This window comes from Oncorhynchus kisutch, linkage group LG18 (assembly GCF_002021735.2).
Source record: "Oncorhynchus kisutch isolate 150728-3 linkage group LG18, Okis_V2, whole genome shotgun sequence".
Classification (NCBI taxonomy): Eukaryota; Metazoa; Chordata; class Actinopteri; order Salmoniformes; family Salmonidae; genus Oncorhynchus; species Oncorhynchus kisutch.
The window spans coordinates 54,948,999-54,967,181 of NC_034191.2; the positions used below are offsets into that span (position 1 = coordinate 54,948,999).

Sequence of the window (18,183 nt, forward strand, 5' to 3'; positions counted from 1 at the left end):
CAAGAATCCACCAAGTTTATCAATTAAAGTATAAACCTACAGTTATGAAAGGACTTACAGTTAGGATAGTATATTCATTCTATTGAATAATTATTGTTTCATCTGTTTCATTTTCTTCATAGCAACTGGATTATGAGAGAAAAAAGACATTCTCATTTAAAGTGGAGGTGACCAACACCTATCTGGATCCCAGGTTCATGTACAGTCCCAACCCTCCATTCAAAGATGACGCCATGGTGCGGGTGACAATAGAGGATGTGGACGAGCCGCCAGTGTTCAGCAGGAACCCTTACATCATCGAGGTGCATGAGGACACAGCTGCTGGTAGCTTTGTTGGTGTGGTGTCAGCCAAGGACCTCGATGCTGACAACAACCCAGTCAAGTAAGTGATTGTGTGATGAGGGTCACGCTGCTTGCGTGATTTTAATTTTTAATTTTTAATTTTATGAATGTGAAATGTCAGAATAATAGTAGAGTGATTAATTTCAGCTTTTATTTATTTCATCACATTCCCAGTGGGTGCAGAAGTTTACATAAACTCAATTAGTATGTGATAGCATTGCATTTAAATTGTTCAACTTGGGTCAAACATTATGGGTAGCCTTCTACAAGCTTCCCACAATAAGTTGGGTGAATTTTGGTCCATTCCTCCTGACAGAGCTGGTGTAACTGAGTCAGGTTTGTCGGCCTCCTTGCTCGCACACACTTTTAAAGTTCTGCCCACACATTTTCTATATGACTGAGGTCAGGGCTTTGTGATGGCCACTCCAATACCTTGACTTTGTTGTCCTTAAGCCATTTTCCCACAACTTTGGAAGTATGCTTTTGATCATTGTCCATTTGGAAGACCCATTTGTGACCAAGCTTTAACTTCCTGACTGATGTCTTGAGATGTTGCTTCAATATATCCACATAATTTTCCTACCTCATGAAGCCATGTATTTTGTGAAGTGCACCAGTGCCTCCTGCAGCAAACCACCCACACAACATGATGCTGCCACCCACGTGCTTCACAGTTGGGATGGTGTTCTTCGGCTTTGCAAGCCTACCCCTTTTTCCTCCAAACATAACCATTTTTATAATGGCCAAACAATTATATTTTTGTTTCATCCGACCAGAGGACATTTCTCCAAAAAGTATGATCTTTGTCCCCATCTGCAGTAGCAAACCGTAGTCTGGCTTTTTTTATGGCGGTTTTGGAGCAGTGGTTTATTCCTTGCTGAGTGGCCTTTCAGGTTATGTCAGTATAGGACTCTCTTTTTACTGTGGATATAGATACGTTTGTACCTTTTTCCTCCAGCATCCTTTGCCGTCCTTTGCCGTTGTTCTGATTTGCACTTTTCTCACCAAAGTAATTCATCTCTAGGAGACAGAAGGCGTCTCCTTCCTGAGTGGTTCTGACCCACTGGAATTGTGATACAGTGAATTATAAGTGAAATAATCTGTCTGTAAACAATTGTTGGAAAAATTACGTGGGTCATGCAAAGTAGATGTCCTAACTGACTTGTCCAAACTACAGTTTGTTAAAAAGAAATGTTTGGAGTTTTTGGGAAAAAAATGTAATGACTCCAACCTAAGTGTATGTAAACTTCCGACTTCAACTGTATTTGAGAATCCTATTCATTGACTACATCTCAGCATTTAACACCATAGTGCCCACAAAGCTTATCACTAAGCTAAGGACCCTGGGACTAAACACCTCCCTCTGCAACTGGATCCTGGACTTCCTGACGGGCCACCCCAGGTGGCAAGGATAGGCAACAACACATCTGCCACGCTGATCATCAACACTGGGGCCCTTCAGGGGTGCATGCTTATTCCTCTCCTGTTCTCCCTGTACACCCACACTGCAGTGTGGTGCCAGGACAACTAGCTCTCCCTTAATGTGAGCAAGACAAAGGAGCTGATCGTGGACTACAGGAAAAGGAGGGCTGAACAGGTCCCCATTAACATCGACAGGGTTGCAGTGGAGCGGGTCGAGAATTTCAAGTTCCTTGGTGTCCACATCACCATCAAACTATCATGGTCCAAACCCACCAAGACACTTGTGAAGAGAGCACGACAACACCTTTTCCCCCTCAGGAGACTGAAAATATTTGGCATGTGTCCCCAGATCCTCAAAAAGGTCTACAACTGCACCATTGAGAGCATCCTGGCCCATTGCAGCATCACCACCTGGTATGGTAACTGCTCGGCACCTGACCGTAAGGCGCTACAGAGGGTATTGCGAACGGCCCAGTACATAATTGAGGCCAAGCTTCCTGCCATCCAGGACATATATACTAGCCGGTGTCATAGGAAGGCCCCAAAAATTGTCAAAGACTCCAGTTTCACAAGTCATAGACTGTTCTCTCTGCTACCGCACGACAAGCGGTACCGGAGCACCAAGTGTATGTCCAAAAGGCTCCTTAACAGCTTCTACCCCCAAGCCATAAGACTGCTGAACAAATAATCAAATGGTCAACCGGACTATTTACATTGACATGATCTATGCATAGTCACTTAACCCCTACCTACTTGTAGAAATTACATTGACTAACCTATAACCTCACACATTACCTCGGGTACCTCCTCAATATAACCTCGTTATTTTTACTTTTTATTTAGCTTTTTACTTTAGTTTATTTAGTAAATATTTTCCTAACTCTATTTTTTGGACTGCATTGTTGGTTAAGGGTTTGTAAATAAGCATTTCACAGTAAGGTCTAAACCTATTGTATTTGGCGTATGTGACAAATAAAATTTGATTTCATCATTTTTTGCATTTACTCTCTTGCACTGACTATGCACTCACTGGATTCTACCCAAACATTCACATATACTTAAATTCTGAGGATATACCCGCCCTATATCAGCTTTCGGGTCACCATAGCAGCACCCACTCGTAGCACACGCTCCAGCAGGTATATCTCACTGGTTACCCCCAAAGCCAATTCCTCCTTTGGTCCCCTTTCCATCCAGTTCTCTGCTGCCACTGACTGGAACGAACTGCAAAAATCACTGAAGCTGGAGATTCCCCCCTCCCTCACTAGCTTTAAGAACCAGCTGTCAGAGCAGCTCACAGATCACTGCACCTGTTCATAGCCCATCTGTATACAGCCCATCTATCTACCTCATCCCCATACTGTATTTATTTATTTTGCTCCTTTTGCACCACAGTATCTCTACTTGCACATCCATCTTTTTCACATCTACCATTCCAGTCTTTCATTGCCATATTGTAATTACTTTGCCACCATGGCCTATTTATTGCCTTAACTCCCTTATTTGACCTAATTTGCACTCACTGTATATAGACTTTGTTTACTTTTTTTCTACTGTATTAATGACTGTATCTTTTGTTCATTCCATGTGGAACTCTGTGCTGTTGTATGTGTCAAACTGCTATGCTATATCTTGGCCAGGTCGCAGTTGCAAATGAGAACTTGTTCTCAACTAGCTTACCCGGATAAATAAAGGTGAAAAAAAATAAAAAATACTTACACTCCAACACACACACACACACACACACACACACACACACACACACACACACACACACACACACACACACACACACACACACACACACACACACACACACACACACACACACACATCAAAATGATTCCCCACAGACACACACACACACACACACTTCACATACACTGCTGCTACTCTATGTATTATCTATCCTAATTGCCTAGTTATTTTCCCCCTACCTACATGAACATATTAACTCGTATCCCTGCACAACGATTCTGCACCGGTACTCCTTGTATATAGCCTTGTTATTGTTATCTATTGTGTTACTATTTTTATTTTTTACTCTTTGTACTTTTTTACTTTGCATTGTTGGGAAAAGGGCTCTGGATATGGTGTAAGAATAAACACAGCAAGAGAAACAAATGATTATTGGTGTGGTATCAAGTCTATAACAACGATTCAAAGTTTCCTCTAATACGTTTTTTTGGGGGGTGGAAATATGGTTCGCTTGGCTAAATCTAATCCATCCGTGTATCCGAGTGTCAGTGTGGAGTGAGGGAGGGAGGAAGAGAGGTTGGAAGAAAAGCAAATTATTCATGGGTCCCTCCTGGTGATTTCCCAGCGGAAGTTTGTGGCACTGTGAAGAGAATACAGACACTGTTTATATCCACATAATTATGTAAACTAGCCCAGTGCGGTAGCGGCACAAAGTCAAACTGAAAGAGCCTCATTTGCTCTATCAATTCACACTGCTCTGTTCTGCCATTCCACACATATCGTGCCTGTCTGTTTGTGTATTTTTCTGTCTGTGTATCTGTCTGTCTGTCTCCCTCATGGAGACAATCCGGTCTCTGCTTGTGCAGCATGGGAGGATTGTGTTGCAAATTATGAAATGTCAGTGGAATATGTAAGTTGACAGTGATAAATGAGACAGCAGTATGTAAGGATTCAAAATTTCTTGACAAAAGAAACAGAAGGAGAGGAATGATATGTACTGTGGGGACCAAAAATGTGTGATTTGTAATGTATTTTCTCATAGAGTCGTGTGTCATTATTCTCTAATGTAATGGATCACAAGAAACAGGGGACAGCCTTGTGCAAATAGCGTACTGTATGGGGAAATAAATAATGTCCAGATTCTTTAATTTGATTCATGTGTAAATTATGCGTATATAAAATATATTGATATTTTTACACAATCAAAATTATGTATTTGTATTTCTCTGCAGATACTCCATTGACCGCCATACCGATCTGGAGAGACTATTCAACATTGATTCTGTAAATGGCACCATTACTACACTGAAAGCCCTCGACAGGGAGATGTCCAAATGGCATAACATCTCTGTTGTTGCAACTGAAATAAGTAAGATTATAATCCCTTTTCTTTACCTTCTTTTGCAAAAAATGTCTATGCATGTGTCAGGCAGCCGAGGTCTAAATGTAATGTGGCCGAACTACGCCAACTAGGTGTGGTTATAAGCCCACGGAACTAAATTAGGATAAGACAACAAGACATCCGCAGCCCAGTAGCGATTGCGTGCTCTAAAACGCAGAGAAAACTGGCCAGCGCCTTGTCCCACAGATATGTGCACCCTGGCACGAGTGTGCAAAGTTGGCAAAAGTTTTAAATGTATAAAATCAAGAAAAAAACAGTAAAAAAAAACAAGGGCATCTGTGCAATATTCAAGTAAAAACGGTGCAATGTGCAAATTACACTAAATCACCACATAACTAATATTGGCCACTATAGCTAACCAACAGAGCCCAGCAGACAATCCTGCAAGGACCCATAGCCGGCACTATAATCGTTTCATCTTCCACTACATAGAATTTACAAAGTCTACTTACAATATTCCTGGGTAGCTGGCTCCAACCGATCGGACCAGGATGTGTGTAGTTTGCCTTCATAAACAAGTGCTGCTACACTTCAGGCTTCAGGATGGCTGGCTTGGTCAATCTGGCGTCGGCTCCGAGTGATATCCAAGGCTTTCCACTCCAGTCGTTCCACATCCGCATATATACGGTCACAACCAGGATGGACAACCCCTGTCCCAACCCAATAGGTCCACATCAAAGAGCCACTTATCAGACCCAATTGTCCGATGGGATTCTCATTAGGAAGTTCAGTGTTCACGGCGGGAGAGAGTATTTGGAAGAAAACGAAAATAAACATGCAAATACAATGTCATGGATTCATCAATGTTTCAGTGTAGGATAATCAGTCTGCAACAATGTGAGTCTTTCTAATTCCACAGTAAATCAATGTTTATTGTTCACAGCAGCATGACATCCCCCCCCAAAACTTTAATGTAGCCAGTCCCTGGCACATTCCATGTCTTGTTCTCTATAGTGAGCTGGTGGTTGTCCAAGGTTAGCCCGAGCAGGTGCCGGGTTATAACATCTGCGTCATCTGGTCTATGGGGCTCAGCAGCAGGGACAACATAGAAAAAAACATAGAATGGCAGTCTACTCCAGCCTCTGCCTCAACTATGTGTGTAGGTTCCTGTTCAGGTGCTCACCCTGTCCCTTTCTCTTCCTGTCTCGCACCCACACCCACTCACTTGGAAGTAGAGATAAAGCTTGTGTTTTGCAGTCATAGTACTTATTGTGTTGCTAAGCTGGGTCCCCCATTTTCTTAATGGGGGACCCATTTTCTTAATTCATAATCAATTCATAATCAAAAGGTCAGCCTTTGGTGACAGTCCTTAACCCACCCATTGGGGTTGTGCTTTGGCTGAGGGGGATCTACGTCTAACCCAACAGCTACTGTGAGTCTTAAGTGGCAACCAAACATGAATACCCTGGGACTTGCAATAGCTTGGGATGTGCTCTGGCCACCTACTCCGCTTCTCTGTCTCCAAAGTGTGCAACAATGTTTTGTTTATTCGCTCTACCCTGTCATTCCCTGTTGGATTATATTTGGTCGTACTACTCTTAGAAATGTCCTACATTTCACAGACTTGAGGCTTCAGGATGGCTGGCATCAAAGCTGACAAAAATGTGTGCTCATATCAGAGTGGAAATGGGAGGGGCAACAAAAATGTCTCGACTACATGGGAACATACTGCTCCGACTTTGGTTTTTGCTGTCTGATCACGAGTAGGGACAGCCCATGTATATCATGACCAAAATGTTTTGATAAGTAACTAGGGGCATACTGAGGGAAGTGAAGTCTAGGGCAATCACTTCCAGGGGGAAGGACACTGGAATGGGGTTTAAGGGGGGCCCTGGCATCTACTCTGTCTTTCTGCAGGCTACAGACAACACATCCTTGAAATTATGTTTTTACATCGGATAGAAGTAGAGACTCAGAGCTACAAAATGGTATATAACACACTACAGTTGGGGAAAGTAATTTTGCTTTAATAGTTGATGAACTTGTAACCTTCAGCATCTCTTTAATGGTTGATCCGAGAGTTCTGTACTAACAACAGCAGTCAAGCTGCTAGCTACTTCCAGACACAAATGAGAGAACAGCTCACTGAACATTACTCGCCCTAAGAGAGCTGGTTAGGCTGTTATCTTATCCAGCAGCATACCACCCTGCATACCAATGCTGGCTTGCTTCTGAAGCTATGCAGGGTTGGTCCTGGTCAGTTCCTGGATGGGAGACCAGATGCTGCTGGAAGTGGTGTTGGAGGGCCAGTAGGAGGCACTCTTTCCTCTGGTCTAAAAAATATCCCAATGCCCCAGACCTGTGATTGAGGACACTGCTCTGTGTAGGGTGCCGTCTTTCGGATGGGACGTTAAACGGGTGTCCTGACTCTCTGCGGTCATTAAAAATCCCATGGCACTTATCATAAGAGTAGGGGTATTAACCCTGGTGTCCTGGCTAAATTCCCAATCTGGCCATCAAACCATCATGGTCACCTAATAATCCCCAGTTTACAATTGGCTCATTTACTCCTCTCCCCTGTAACTATTCCCCAGGTTGTTGCTGCAAATGAGAATGTGTTCTCAGTCAACTTACCTGGTAAAATAACAGATAAATAAAATCCAGAGCGTTGGTGACTGCAACTGTGCTGTCAGATTGTCCTCTCATAAATTCAGAACACTTTTCAATTGGAGCGTTCAGACTTAACAACGGCAGGTCAGAACCCAAGCTAACTGGCTAGCTACTTCCAGGCACAATGAGATAACACTGACCATTTTACTCGCCCCAGCAGATCTGCTTAGGCTGTTTTCATGTTATCCAGAGCATTGATGACTGTAACTGTGCTGCTGGCAACAATTGAATTACGCTTTTTTGCCAACGTTTACTGACACCGGCCATATTTAACGGGTGTTAAATTAACCATAATCCCAACTCATGACATTACTACCCCACATGCATCTGCAGGTAGCTAACCAACCAGGTTCAAGCTAGCAAACATTAGGCTATAACTAGTGGCTCTGAGATACGAATTACCAGAACACGTACCGTTAGCTAGCGAGCCAGCCAGCTAACGTTAGCTAGCAGTACACTTTAACTTGAAATGAAAAGTCTATGTCAAAATGATAAACTTGCCATATCTGCAAATGTAGCTAGCAAGATTATCTTACCCATACATATTATGGGTGGAGGCGTCTCCTGTCAGATGCCATGGTTGCCCTTAGTTTGAAAATGTAATCCGGAGACTCCTTAGTTAACATACTCAAATTCCACTGACTTCAAAACTCTGTCCTCCAGAAAGTGGAGAGCACACACGTAACGTTAGCCAACGAGCCAGCCAGCTAACATTAGCTAGCTAACTTTAACTTGACATTAGGTTTATGCAGTTTTACTACACAATACATTTGATAAAAAGCCGTGTTAGACAGGATTACCTAGACTTACTGATCAGCTCAAATAGACGGAAGTGTGCTATATGGCAGACCAATCCAAACTCATCTCTCGGCATGTCCAGCCCTTCATTTTCTCAGCCAATCATGGCTAGCGGGAAAGTTGCTGACTTTTTCTGTGGCTAAACTAACTAGGCTCGTAATTTAACAATTTGATTCGTATTTACAGATGGTATACACGTTCACATGTTCTAGAGGGCATTTCTGCAAAAAAAAAAACATTTTGATAAAAATAAAGAAGTTTGCGTGAAGACGGCTCCCCTGTGAAGTATGGTAAAGAGATGAACATTAAATTCTCTGTCATCAGCTCTGGTGGACATCCCTGCAGTCAGCATGTCAATTGCACGCTCCCTCAAAACTGTGGCATTGTGTGACAAAACTGCACATTTTAGAGTGGCCTTTTATTGTCCCCAGCAAAAGGTACACCTGTGTAAAGATCATACTGTTTAACCAGCTTCTTGATAAGCCACATCTGTCAGGTCGATGGATTATCTTGGCAAAGGAGAAATATCGACTAACAGGGATGTAAACAAATATATGCACAATATTTGAAAGAAACATGATTTGCTACTATGGAATTGTTACCTCAACAGGGGTATAGAAACCTGTTTGCCATACAGGCAATTTAAATAGGCAAATACCTTAGTGGCTCTGTTGCACTCCTCTGAGATCACGCTGACCTGTTGCTTAGCTTTGCCATTTTAAAGCCCCTACTTGGATAAACTTTTAATTTTTTATTTTCCTTTAACGCCTAAAAGCCCCTTAATATTCTCTTTCCATTAGCCATACTTGAAATCACCATTAGGACCTTTACACTTAGGCACCCAGTGTGCCCTGGGGTAAAATGGCATCATCATAGTTGTTTTCCTAAAACCTGTCCTTTGAGTAACTGAACACTGCTTCCAAAAACCCAATCCTGCCAACTATTGCCAAATGTCAGGCAGCTGAGGGCCACCTGGCCAGCCCCTTGTCTCACAGATTTGTGCGCTCTGGCAAGAATGTGCAAAATTATCAAGAGTTTTAACTTTATAAAATAAAAACAACAAAGGGAATTGATGCAATATTGAAGTAAAAATGGTGAAATGTGCAAATAACGCTAAATTACCACATAACTTAGCTAATATTAGCACTTTAGCCAACCAACCAAGCCCTGCAGCAAGTCCAATGTGGAACTGTAGCCGGCACTATAATTGGTGTATCTTCCACTACATAAAATAGACTAAGTCTACTTAAAATCTTCCTGGGTAGCGGGCACCAGCCCACTAACCTGGGATGTATCAGTGCTGCTACACTTCCTGGCTTCGTCAACCTGGCATCGGTTTGGGTGATATACACAGTGTTCTGCTGCAGTCTTTCTGCATCTGCATATATGTGGTCACAACCAGGATGGACAACTCCTGTTCCAGCCACACAGGCAATGCCCACAGTTTCAGTTGGCTCAAAGGGCTGCTCATCAGAACCAGTTGTCCAATGGGAGCCTCGTTTGGAGTATTAGGAGAAAACTAAAATAAACATGCAACTACAACTTAATGTCTGAATGAATGTTTCAGGCAATTGTGTAGGATAATCAGTCTGCAACAATGTGAGTCTTTCCAATGCTACTGCAAAAAAACAAAAAATACTCTTCAATCTACACACAAAACAGGTTTTCATTTTTTGGGGAAAATGTATTAACAATAAAACACAGAATTATTGAGACCCTTTGCTATGAGACTCAAAATTGAGCTCTGGTCCATTCATTTTCCATTGGACATCTGTGAGATGTTTCTACAACTTGATTGAGCAATTGGGGGAGAAGGGCACTGATCAGGGAGGTGAACAAGAACCCGATGGTCATTCTGACAGAGCTCCAGAGTTCCTCTGTGGAGATGGGGGAACCTTCCAAAAGGGCAATAATCTCTGCAGCACTCCACCAAATCAGGCCTTTGTGGAAGAGTGGCCAGACTGAAGCCACTCCTCAGTAAAAGGCACAACAGACTACATGGAGTTTGCCAAAAGGCAACAAAAGGACTCTCAGACCACGAGAAACACGATTTTGGCCTAAATGCCAAGCATCACGTCTGGAGGAGACCAGGCACCACTCATCATCTGGACATTACCATCCCTACGGTGAAGCATGGTGGTGGCAGCATCATGCTGTGGGGATGTTCTTCCATGGCAGGGACTGGGAGACTAGTCAGGGAAAGATGAACAGAGAAAAGTACTGAGATATCCTTGATCAAAACATGCTCCAGGACCTCAGACTGGGGGCGAAGGTTCACCTTCCAAGAGGACAACGACCCTAAGCACACAGCCAAGAAAACGCAGGAGTGGCTTCAGGACAGGTCTCTGAATGTCCTTGAGTGTCCCAGCCAGAGCCCGGACTTGAACCCGATCAAACATTTCTGGAAGCACATGAAAATAGCTGTGCAGCGACACTCCCCATCCAACCTGACAGAGCTTGAGAGGATCTGCAGAGAAGAATGGGAGAATTTCCCCAAAGTACAGGTGTGCATAGCTTGTAGCATCACACCCAAGAAGACTCAAGGCTGTAATCACTGCCAAAATTCAACATAGCACTGAGTGAAGGCTCTATATACCTATGTCAATGTGTTTTTTATATACAGTGCCTTGCGAAAGTATTCGGCCCCCTTGAACTTTGCGACCTTTTGACACATTTCAGGCTTCAAACATAAAGATATAAAACTGTATTTTTTTGTGAAGAATCAACAACAAGTGGGACACAATCATGAAGTGGAACAACATTTATTGGATATTTCAACCTTTTTTAACAAATCAAAAACTGAAAAATTGGGCGTGCAAAATTATTCAGCCCCCTTAAGTTAATACTTTGTAGCGCCACCTTTTGCTGCGATTACAGCTGTAAGTCGCTTGGGGTATGTCTCTATCAGTTTTGCACATCGAGAGACTGACATTTTTTCCCATTCCTCCTTGCAAAACAGCTCGAGCTCAGTGAGGTTGGATGGAGAGCATTTGTGAACAGCAGTTTTCAGTTCTTTCCACAGATTCTCGATTGGATTCAGGTCTGGACTTTGACTTGGCCATTCTAACACCTGGATATGTTTATTTTTGAACCATTCCATTGTAGATTTTGCTTTATGTTTTGGATCATTGTCTTGTTGGAAGACAAATTTCCATCCCAGTCTCAGGTCTTTTGCAGACTCCATCAGGTATTCTTCCAGAATGGTCCTGTATTTGGCTCCATCCATCTTCTCATCAATTTTAACCATCTTCCCTGTCCCTGCTGAAGAAAAGCAGGCCCAAACCATAATGCTGCCACCACCATGTTTGACAGTGGGGATGGTGTGTTCAGGGTGATGTGCTGTGTTGCTTTTACTCCAAACATAACGTTTTGCATTGTTGCCAAAAAGTTCAATTTTGACCAGAGCACCTTCTTCCACATGTTTGGTGTGTCTCCCAGGTGGCTTGTGGCAAACTTTAAACGACACTTTTTATGGATATCTTTAAGAAATGGCTTTCTTCTTGCCACTCTTCCATAAAGGCCAGATTTGTGCAATATACGACTGATTGTTGTCCTATGGACAGAGTCTCCCACCTCAGCTGTAGATCTCTGCAGTTCATCCAGAGTGATCATGGGCCTCTTGGCTGCATCTCTGATCAGTCTTCTCCTTGTATGAGCTGAAAGTTTAGAGGGACGGCCAGGTCTTGGTAGATTTGCAGTGGTCTGATACTCCTTCCATTTCAATATTATCGCTTGCACAGTGCTCCTTGGGATGTTTAAAGCTTGGGAAATCTTTTTGTATACAAATACGGCTTTAAACTTCTTCACAACAGTATCTCGGACCTGCCTGGTGTGTTCCTTGTTCTTCATGATGCTCTCTGCGCTTTTAACGGACCTCTGAGACTATCACAGTGCAGGTGCATTTATACGGAGACTTGATTACACACAGGTGGATTGTATTTATCATCATTAGTCATTTAGGTCAACATTGGATCATTCAGAGATCCTCACTGAACTTCTGGAGAGAGTTTGCTGCACTGAAAGTAAAGGGGCTGAATAAATTTGCACGCCCAATTTTTGAGTTTTTGATTTGTTAAAAAAATGGAAATATCCAATAAATGTCGTTCCTCTTCATGATTGTGTCCCACTTGTTGTTGATTCTTCACAAAAAAATACAGTTTTATATCTTTATGTTTGAAGCCTGAAATGTGTCAAAAGGTCGCAAAGTTCAAGGGGGCCGAATACTTTCGCAAGGCACTGTATATATAAATTTGCTAACGTTTCTAAAAAACAGTTTTAATTTGTTATTATGGGGTATTATGTGTAGATTGATGAGGGGAAAAAACAAGTTAAACATAACAAACATAACAAAATGTGAAGAATGTCAAGGTGTCGGAATACTTTCCTGTACGTTATTTTTTTGTTAACTTTCTAATGTTAACTTCAGGGATATTTCAATTTTACCCTACGAGCTCCGGACTACTGCTGTTTTTCTGTTCTACCTGATAATGAATTGCACCCACCTGGTGTCACTGGTCTAAATCATTCCCTGATTAGAGGGGAAGACATTTTTAAAAAGCATTGTAACTGGCTTTGAGGTCCAGATATGAATTTGAGGGGGTCTACTCTATGGGCCAACTAACACATTTTCAAACTTCTTGTTTAGGTAATCCTCGCCAAACCACTCGAGTCCCAGTGTTCATACGGGTCCTGGACGTAAACGACAATGCACCTGAATTTGCCATGTATTACGAGACATTTGTCTGTGAAAATGTCAAATCTGGACAGGTACAGTATGACATCATCATACCACAAATGGTGAAGAAAAGCCTGAAGAAACATGTGTTTTCCCATACCTTTTTGTTTCACTATCCACAGCTGATTCAGACAATAAGTGCGGTTGACACGGATGAGCCCCTTGTTGGACATAAGTTTGTCTTCAGTATGAGCTTCTCCAATCCAAATTTCACCATCATTGACAATGAAGGTAGCTAATGTTAGCCTTGTGCTTTTTATCTGGCCATTATCTGGTCTTAGTTGTGTGAGTTGTATTGACAATTTTACTTTTTTGTAACCTATGGAGCTGCAATGTCACAATCATTACTGGGAACATTTGTTCTAAGCATTAGAAACAACCTTAAATTTCTCATATCCCCTTTTCCTTCCCTCTGCGATCCACCCCTTAGATAACACAGCCAGGATCATCACCCGAAGGGGAGGATTTAGCCAGCGTGAGATGAACACATACCTACTGCCTGTGGTGATCTCAGACAATGACTACCCTATCCAGAGCAGCACCAGCACTTTGACTGTGAACGTGTGTGCCTGCGACAGCCGGGGGAACGTGCAATCCTGCAACACAGAGGCTCTGCTGTCTGCCGGGCTGAGCACTGGAGCTCTGGTGGCTATCCTGCTCTGTGTCATCATCCTCTTGAGTAAGTATCACTATCAATCACACTGGTAAAGTCAACCGTTGCATAACAAATTACACCCTATTCCCTGTTGTTACGAACCAGCTCGTAGCCAGTAACAAAGAGAGAGACAACGCAGAAATAAAGAAATGACAAACGTATTTATTAAACAAAGTAAACTATATCCAAATAACAATGGTGTGTGTGTAGTCAGTAGTCAATAGTGTAAGTGAGTGGATGTGTTCAAAGATTGTGATAATGAGGGGTGTTGAGGGGTGTTCACGCACGCAAGAAACGCCACCCAAAAACGCGACAACAAAAAACGCCAGTGTGTTTGAGGAGACTCTCCCACACAATCCCACACAATCTATGGGGAGAAAGGTGTATTTATACCCGGGACCAGGTAGTGTCCCATTTCGCTGACAACCCTCCTGGCTCCACCCAACGACATCCTATTTTCCTAGGGAAAATAAGAGCAATGAGAAAGAATTTGGCAGACAGAGTGGGAGGATCATCCCACTGTGTTGAGCCCGTAAGGCTTTGGTCAAATGTAGTGCACAATATAGGGAATATGGTGCCATTTGGGAGACGCCCAAATCAAACTGAGTCAGAGAACTTAAGTACTATTCTTAATTCTGAACATACAGTACTGTACAGTAGCACACAGCAATCCAAGTCACTTATTACAAAGCTGTTGCAATTATTCTAGGCTGTGTTGGACTCTACCACAATAAACTACACTGCACATTTAACGAACTGGTCTGTAGCCACAAATATCCTGGAATATAATGTGATAACACCCTACGGAGTGAGAAAGGACTTCATTTGCACCCGGTAGGCACTGGCTAGCTCCTTCTTTTTCTCTGCTGTGAGTCCTTCGACAGCACTTAAATCCTCTGTGCTACTTCTGTGCTATTCTTTTGTTTTATTCCTTTCATCATCAAACTTCTTCAACTAAAGAAAGTTTAAAGTAGGGCCACTCACTGAGACATTACTTTGCTGGCTGCATGTGTAAATAGTGTGTTTCCTCATGAAAATGGTGCAGCAGGATGAAAGCTTTTATTATTGGTTATATCCACTTGACAAAAAGGTATTTGTGTTTTTCCCTGCTAAAGTAGGTCACATCCTATTTCCTGGCATCCTAAAGCACCACTTCAGCCTTTGTGAGCTAATGCAGTATGTAAAAGCACAAAGTGCAAAACAGAAAGTGTGCATGTCTTTTTCCCAGGCAAAAAGCAAAAGATACATAGTGCTTATGTTCAAGGGGATATCAATAAGTAATGGGCAAAAAGATGACTTTGAACCTGGTATTGCACTTGGCCAAGCATAACCCCAGTGCCATCTAAACAGCATAATCCATGAGCCTATTAAGGATGTTGAAATATTCAATTATCCAATTAAAGGTCATGAGTGACTTAATAGCAACATAAATACCAATCCACTGAGCTTTGTTTGTGTACTCTGCTTGGCGTTATGGCTAAGAACAGCCCTTAGCCCAGTGTCATTCATGATAATGCACAGGTTCTCATGTTTTATTGCTTAAATGAGTGTGTGTGCTATTCCTCCTCCTCACTCAATAATGCAGAGACCCAGCTCATCTGTTGATGTGTTCACCTGTTCATCTGTGCTCTCTTCCTTTCTCTTCCTGTTCCATGATCTCCACCCAACTTGAATCTTGCTCACATCCTTGCCTAGCCACTGATCCCTCGCTAGCAAATTAACTATTGACATTTCTTCCACTGCATGCTGTGCTTGTTCCTTCTCACAGTCCCCCTTCACTTGTCTGTCTGACACTGGAGAGAGCTCTACTGTAGCACTGGCTTCTGGCTCACTCAGATTGGTAGTGCTGAAGGTTGAACCCCATGTTTGCCTCTTGAGTGAAATATCATGACATCTGCTCATTATCCAATGGTTTTCTCGCTTGAACCCCTCTGACAGGCTGTCTAATTCACCTCCACTACGCCTCTGACAGGCAGGCAGGCAGGCAGGCAGGCAGGCAGGCAGGCAGGCAGGCAGGCGGCGCTGAGCTGGAACAGTTTGCGCTCCTCCTCCACACTGCACCACACCCCTCCATGCCACCCCACACCACCCAACACTGGGGTATCAGTCAGAAAGGCCTGGTAACTGGGCCTCTAAAGAGCCACTCCTTCAGAGACCTTTGTAATTAACACCTGGGTGGGAGGCAGGTAGAGTACTACAGCACCTGCTGAGGGGTGGGAAAGAGGAGGAGGAGGGGGATGAGGAGGAGGCCCCAATGTAATGGAATTGTTTTTCCTCTCGATTTGCTCCTTTTTCATGAAAATAATGAGCAACAACATAAATCCAATGCTCTCATAGTGCCACTGGATGCAAATTCCTCCTTCAGCTGGCAAGTTTGGATTTAAAGTCCTGCTCAGAAATTAAAATAGAATAAGATGCATTTAATTATGTGAGTAAGGGTAGTCTGTCTTGAGAATGAGAAAAACAAAGGGCTAATTCAAGTGCTACAGATTTTCTACAGTGAATTTGATGTTAAGGGGAAAAGCGAAAGAAAAGCTTGTTCTGCTCAATCTTTAATAAAAGGAGGTGAGTGCCCAAGGTAGTGCAGCGTATTTATCACTGATAGCAAATGTCTTTCTCTCCGGTGTGTATTCCTGAGTTTACTTAATGAATGACGGAGCACACTCCTCTTCTCTCCCATCTCATACTCAAGTTTTAATCTCTCTATCTGTCTGTCTGTGTGTGTAGTGATCGTGGTGCTGTTCGCTGCCCTGAGGAGGCAGCAGAGGAAGAAGGAGCCTCTGATCATCTCCAAAGAGGATGTGAGAGACAATGTTGTCAGCTACAACGATGAGGGGGGCGGAGAGGAGGACACCCAGGCCTTTGATATTGGCACCCTGCGCAATCCAGAGGTGATGGATGCTAAGAAGCTGCGCAGGGACATCATTCCAGAGATGCTATTTCCCTTCGGGAGGACATCACCTATAAAGGATAACGCCGACGTCAGACACTTCATTCACGGGAGGCTCCATGAGAACGACTCGGACCCCACCGCGCCCCCGTATGACTCCCTTGCCACCTACGCCTACGAGGGGAGCGGCTCGCTAGCCGAGTCCCTCAGCTCGCTGGAGTCTGGAGCTACGGAGGGGGACCAGGAGTACGATTACCTAAGCAACTGGGGACCGGCGTTCAAAAAACTAGCAGATATGTATATAGGGAAGGACACGGAGAGAGAAACATAGATTACAGGTAGGGCTGTACTACCGGAGCCCATCATCAATGACATGTACTGATAATCTCTCTCACACACTATCCTGCAACCGATCCATTGATTCATATGGCTGGTCAAGTAGAATTCATGAATTAAACATTAAACTCACTACTGGTGGTGATATTCCTCACAGTTTTACTGTTTTTGGTTATAATCAGTAAAGATGCCTTTGAATTTTAAGAAATGTTGTGAACAATGGTATGGACAATGTGTTTTGTAACTGAGGAGTGAGATAGTAGTCTTGTATACTATCAATGTTTATTGGAGAAAAAAAAGGCTTTTCCTGCAAAGTAAATTTGAAATAGATACATGTATGAACTGCTTTTCCATGATGGACATACTATATCCTATTCGCCATCTTTGTTTGGCAAGCAATGTTCATGTTAATGGTTGGTTAGGTTTATTCTGTGGATCCATTTCATCATATACTGTAGGTGTATGATGTAATAAGGACGTGTACGTTGTAGGGTAACTGTCACACACTGAATTCATGTTGTTTGAATGCCAAGTCATATTGTTTTATATTTATATTTTTATACTTCTTTTCTTAATAAAAAAATTAAGAAACTTCACATTTTCATACATTTTTATTATTAGTATTTTATGAATCACACAGTTAACGCCTTGGCCTCTATAAAATACAAGTTGATACATCATATCAGTGGAATTTGATAATATAGAAGTTTCACAATATTCAGCTGACAAAACACATTGTAAATATGACGTTTTCATATCTCAAGTATGGGAAACTAGGCATGAGCTACAACCACCACCTCAATTTATTGTTAGCCACTATGGTGCAATGTAAATCAGATGGCAGTAATATATTAGCAATATGAGTATTGCTAGGGAGGTTCCACTTTACATATACTGTATGATCAATAACTCTCGACTTTCTCTTTGTGGACAAAAAAATAACATTATTTAATTTCTTTGCCCAATTATGGATAATGTATCTGCATGCATATTTTGAGACGAGTGGAATGAAATCCAATACAGCCAGTGCTTTTGACCCAAAATGGCACAATATTCCCTACATAGTGCACTACTTTTGACCAGAGCCCTATGGGCCTAGGTCAAATGTAGGGTACTAATGTATATAGAGAATAGGGTGCCAATTAGGATGAATCCAATGTATAGCTCTCAGAGTTACAAACATAAATCACTCCATAAATCATCCCCTTACACCAGCCACAATCTGAAACTTTGAAGGATATCTGTGGGGTTGGTCATAGATAGTTTCACAATTGAATAATTTGTAATCCTATTGA

The 18,183-nt window shown here is 42.5% G+C and overlaps 1 protein-coding gene across 2 annotated transcripts in view; it reads left to right on the forward strand.

The window, feature by feature from the left end:
- The window catches only part of LOC109908741 (cadherin-10), a 68,536-nt gene extending 51,052 nt beyond the window's left edge, over positions 1-17,484 (forward strand). Inside the window, exons 7-12 of one of the 2 annotated variants that reach the window (XM_020507408.2) lie at positions 123-382; positions 4,695-4,831; positions 12,918-13,039; positions 13,130-13,238; positions 13,438-13,686; positions 16,390-17,484. In XM_020507408.2, the coding sequence (XP_020362997.1) occupies positions 123-382; positions 4,695-4,831; positions 12,918-13,039; positions 13,130-13,238; positions 13,438-13,686; positions 16,390-16,883 (1,371 nt within the window). In that variant the 3' untranslated portion in view covers positions 16,884-17,484. Of the gene's footprint in view, positions 1-122; positions 383-4,694; positions 4,832-12,917; positions 13,239-13,437; positions 13,687-16,389 lie in introns of both variants that reach the window. The other variant, XM_031796318.1, reaches the window with a different exon arrangement.
- Positions 17,485-18,183: the final 699 nt, after the last annotated feature.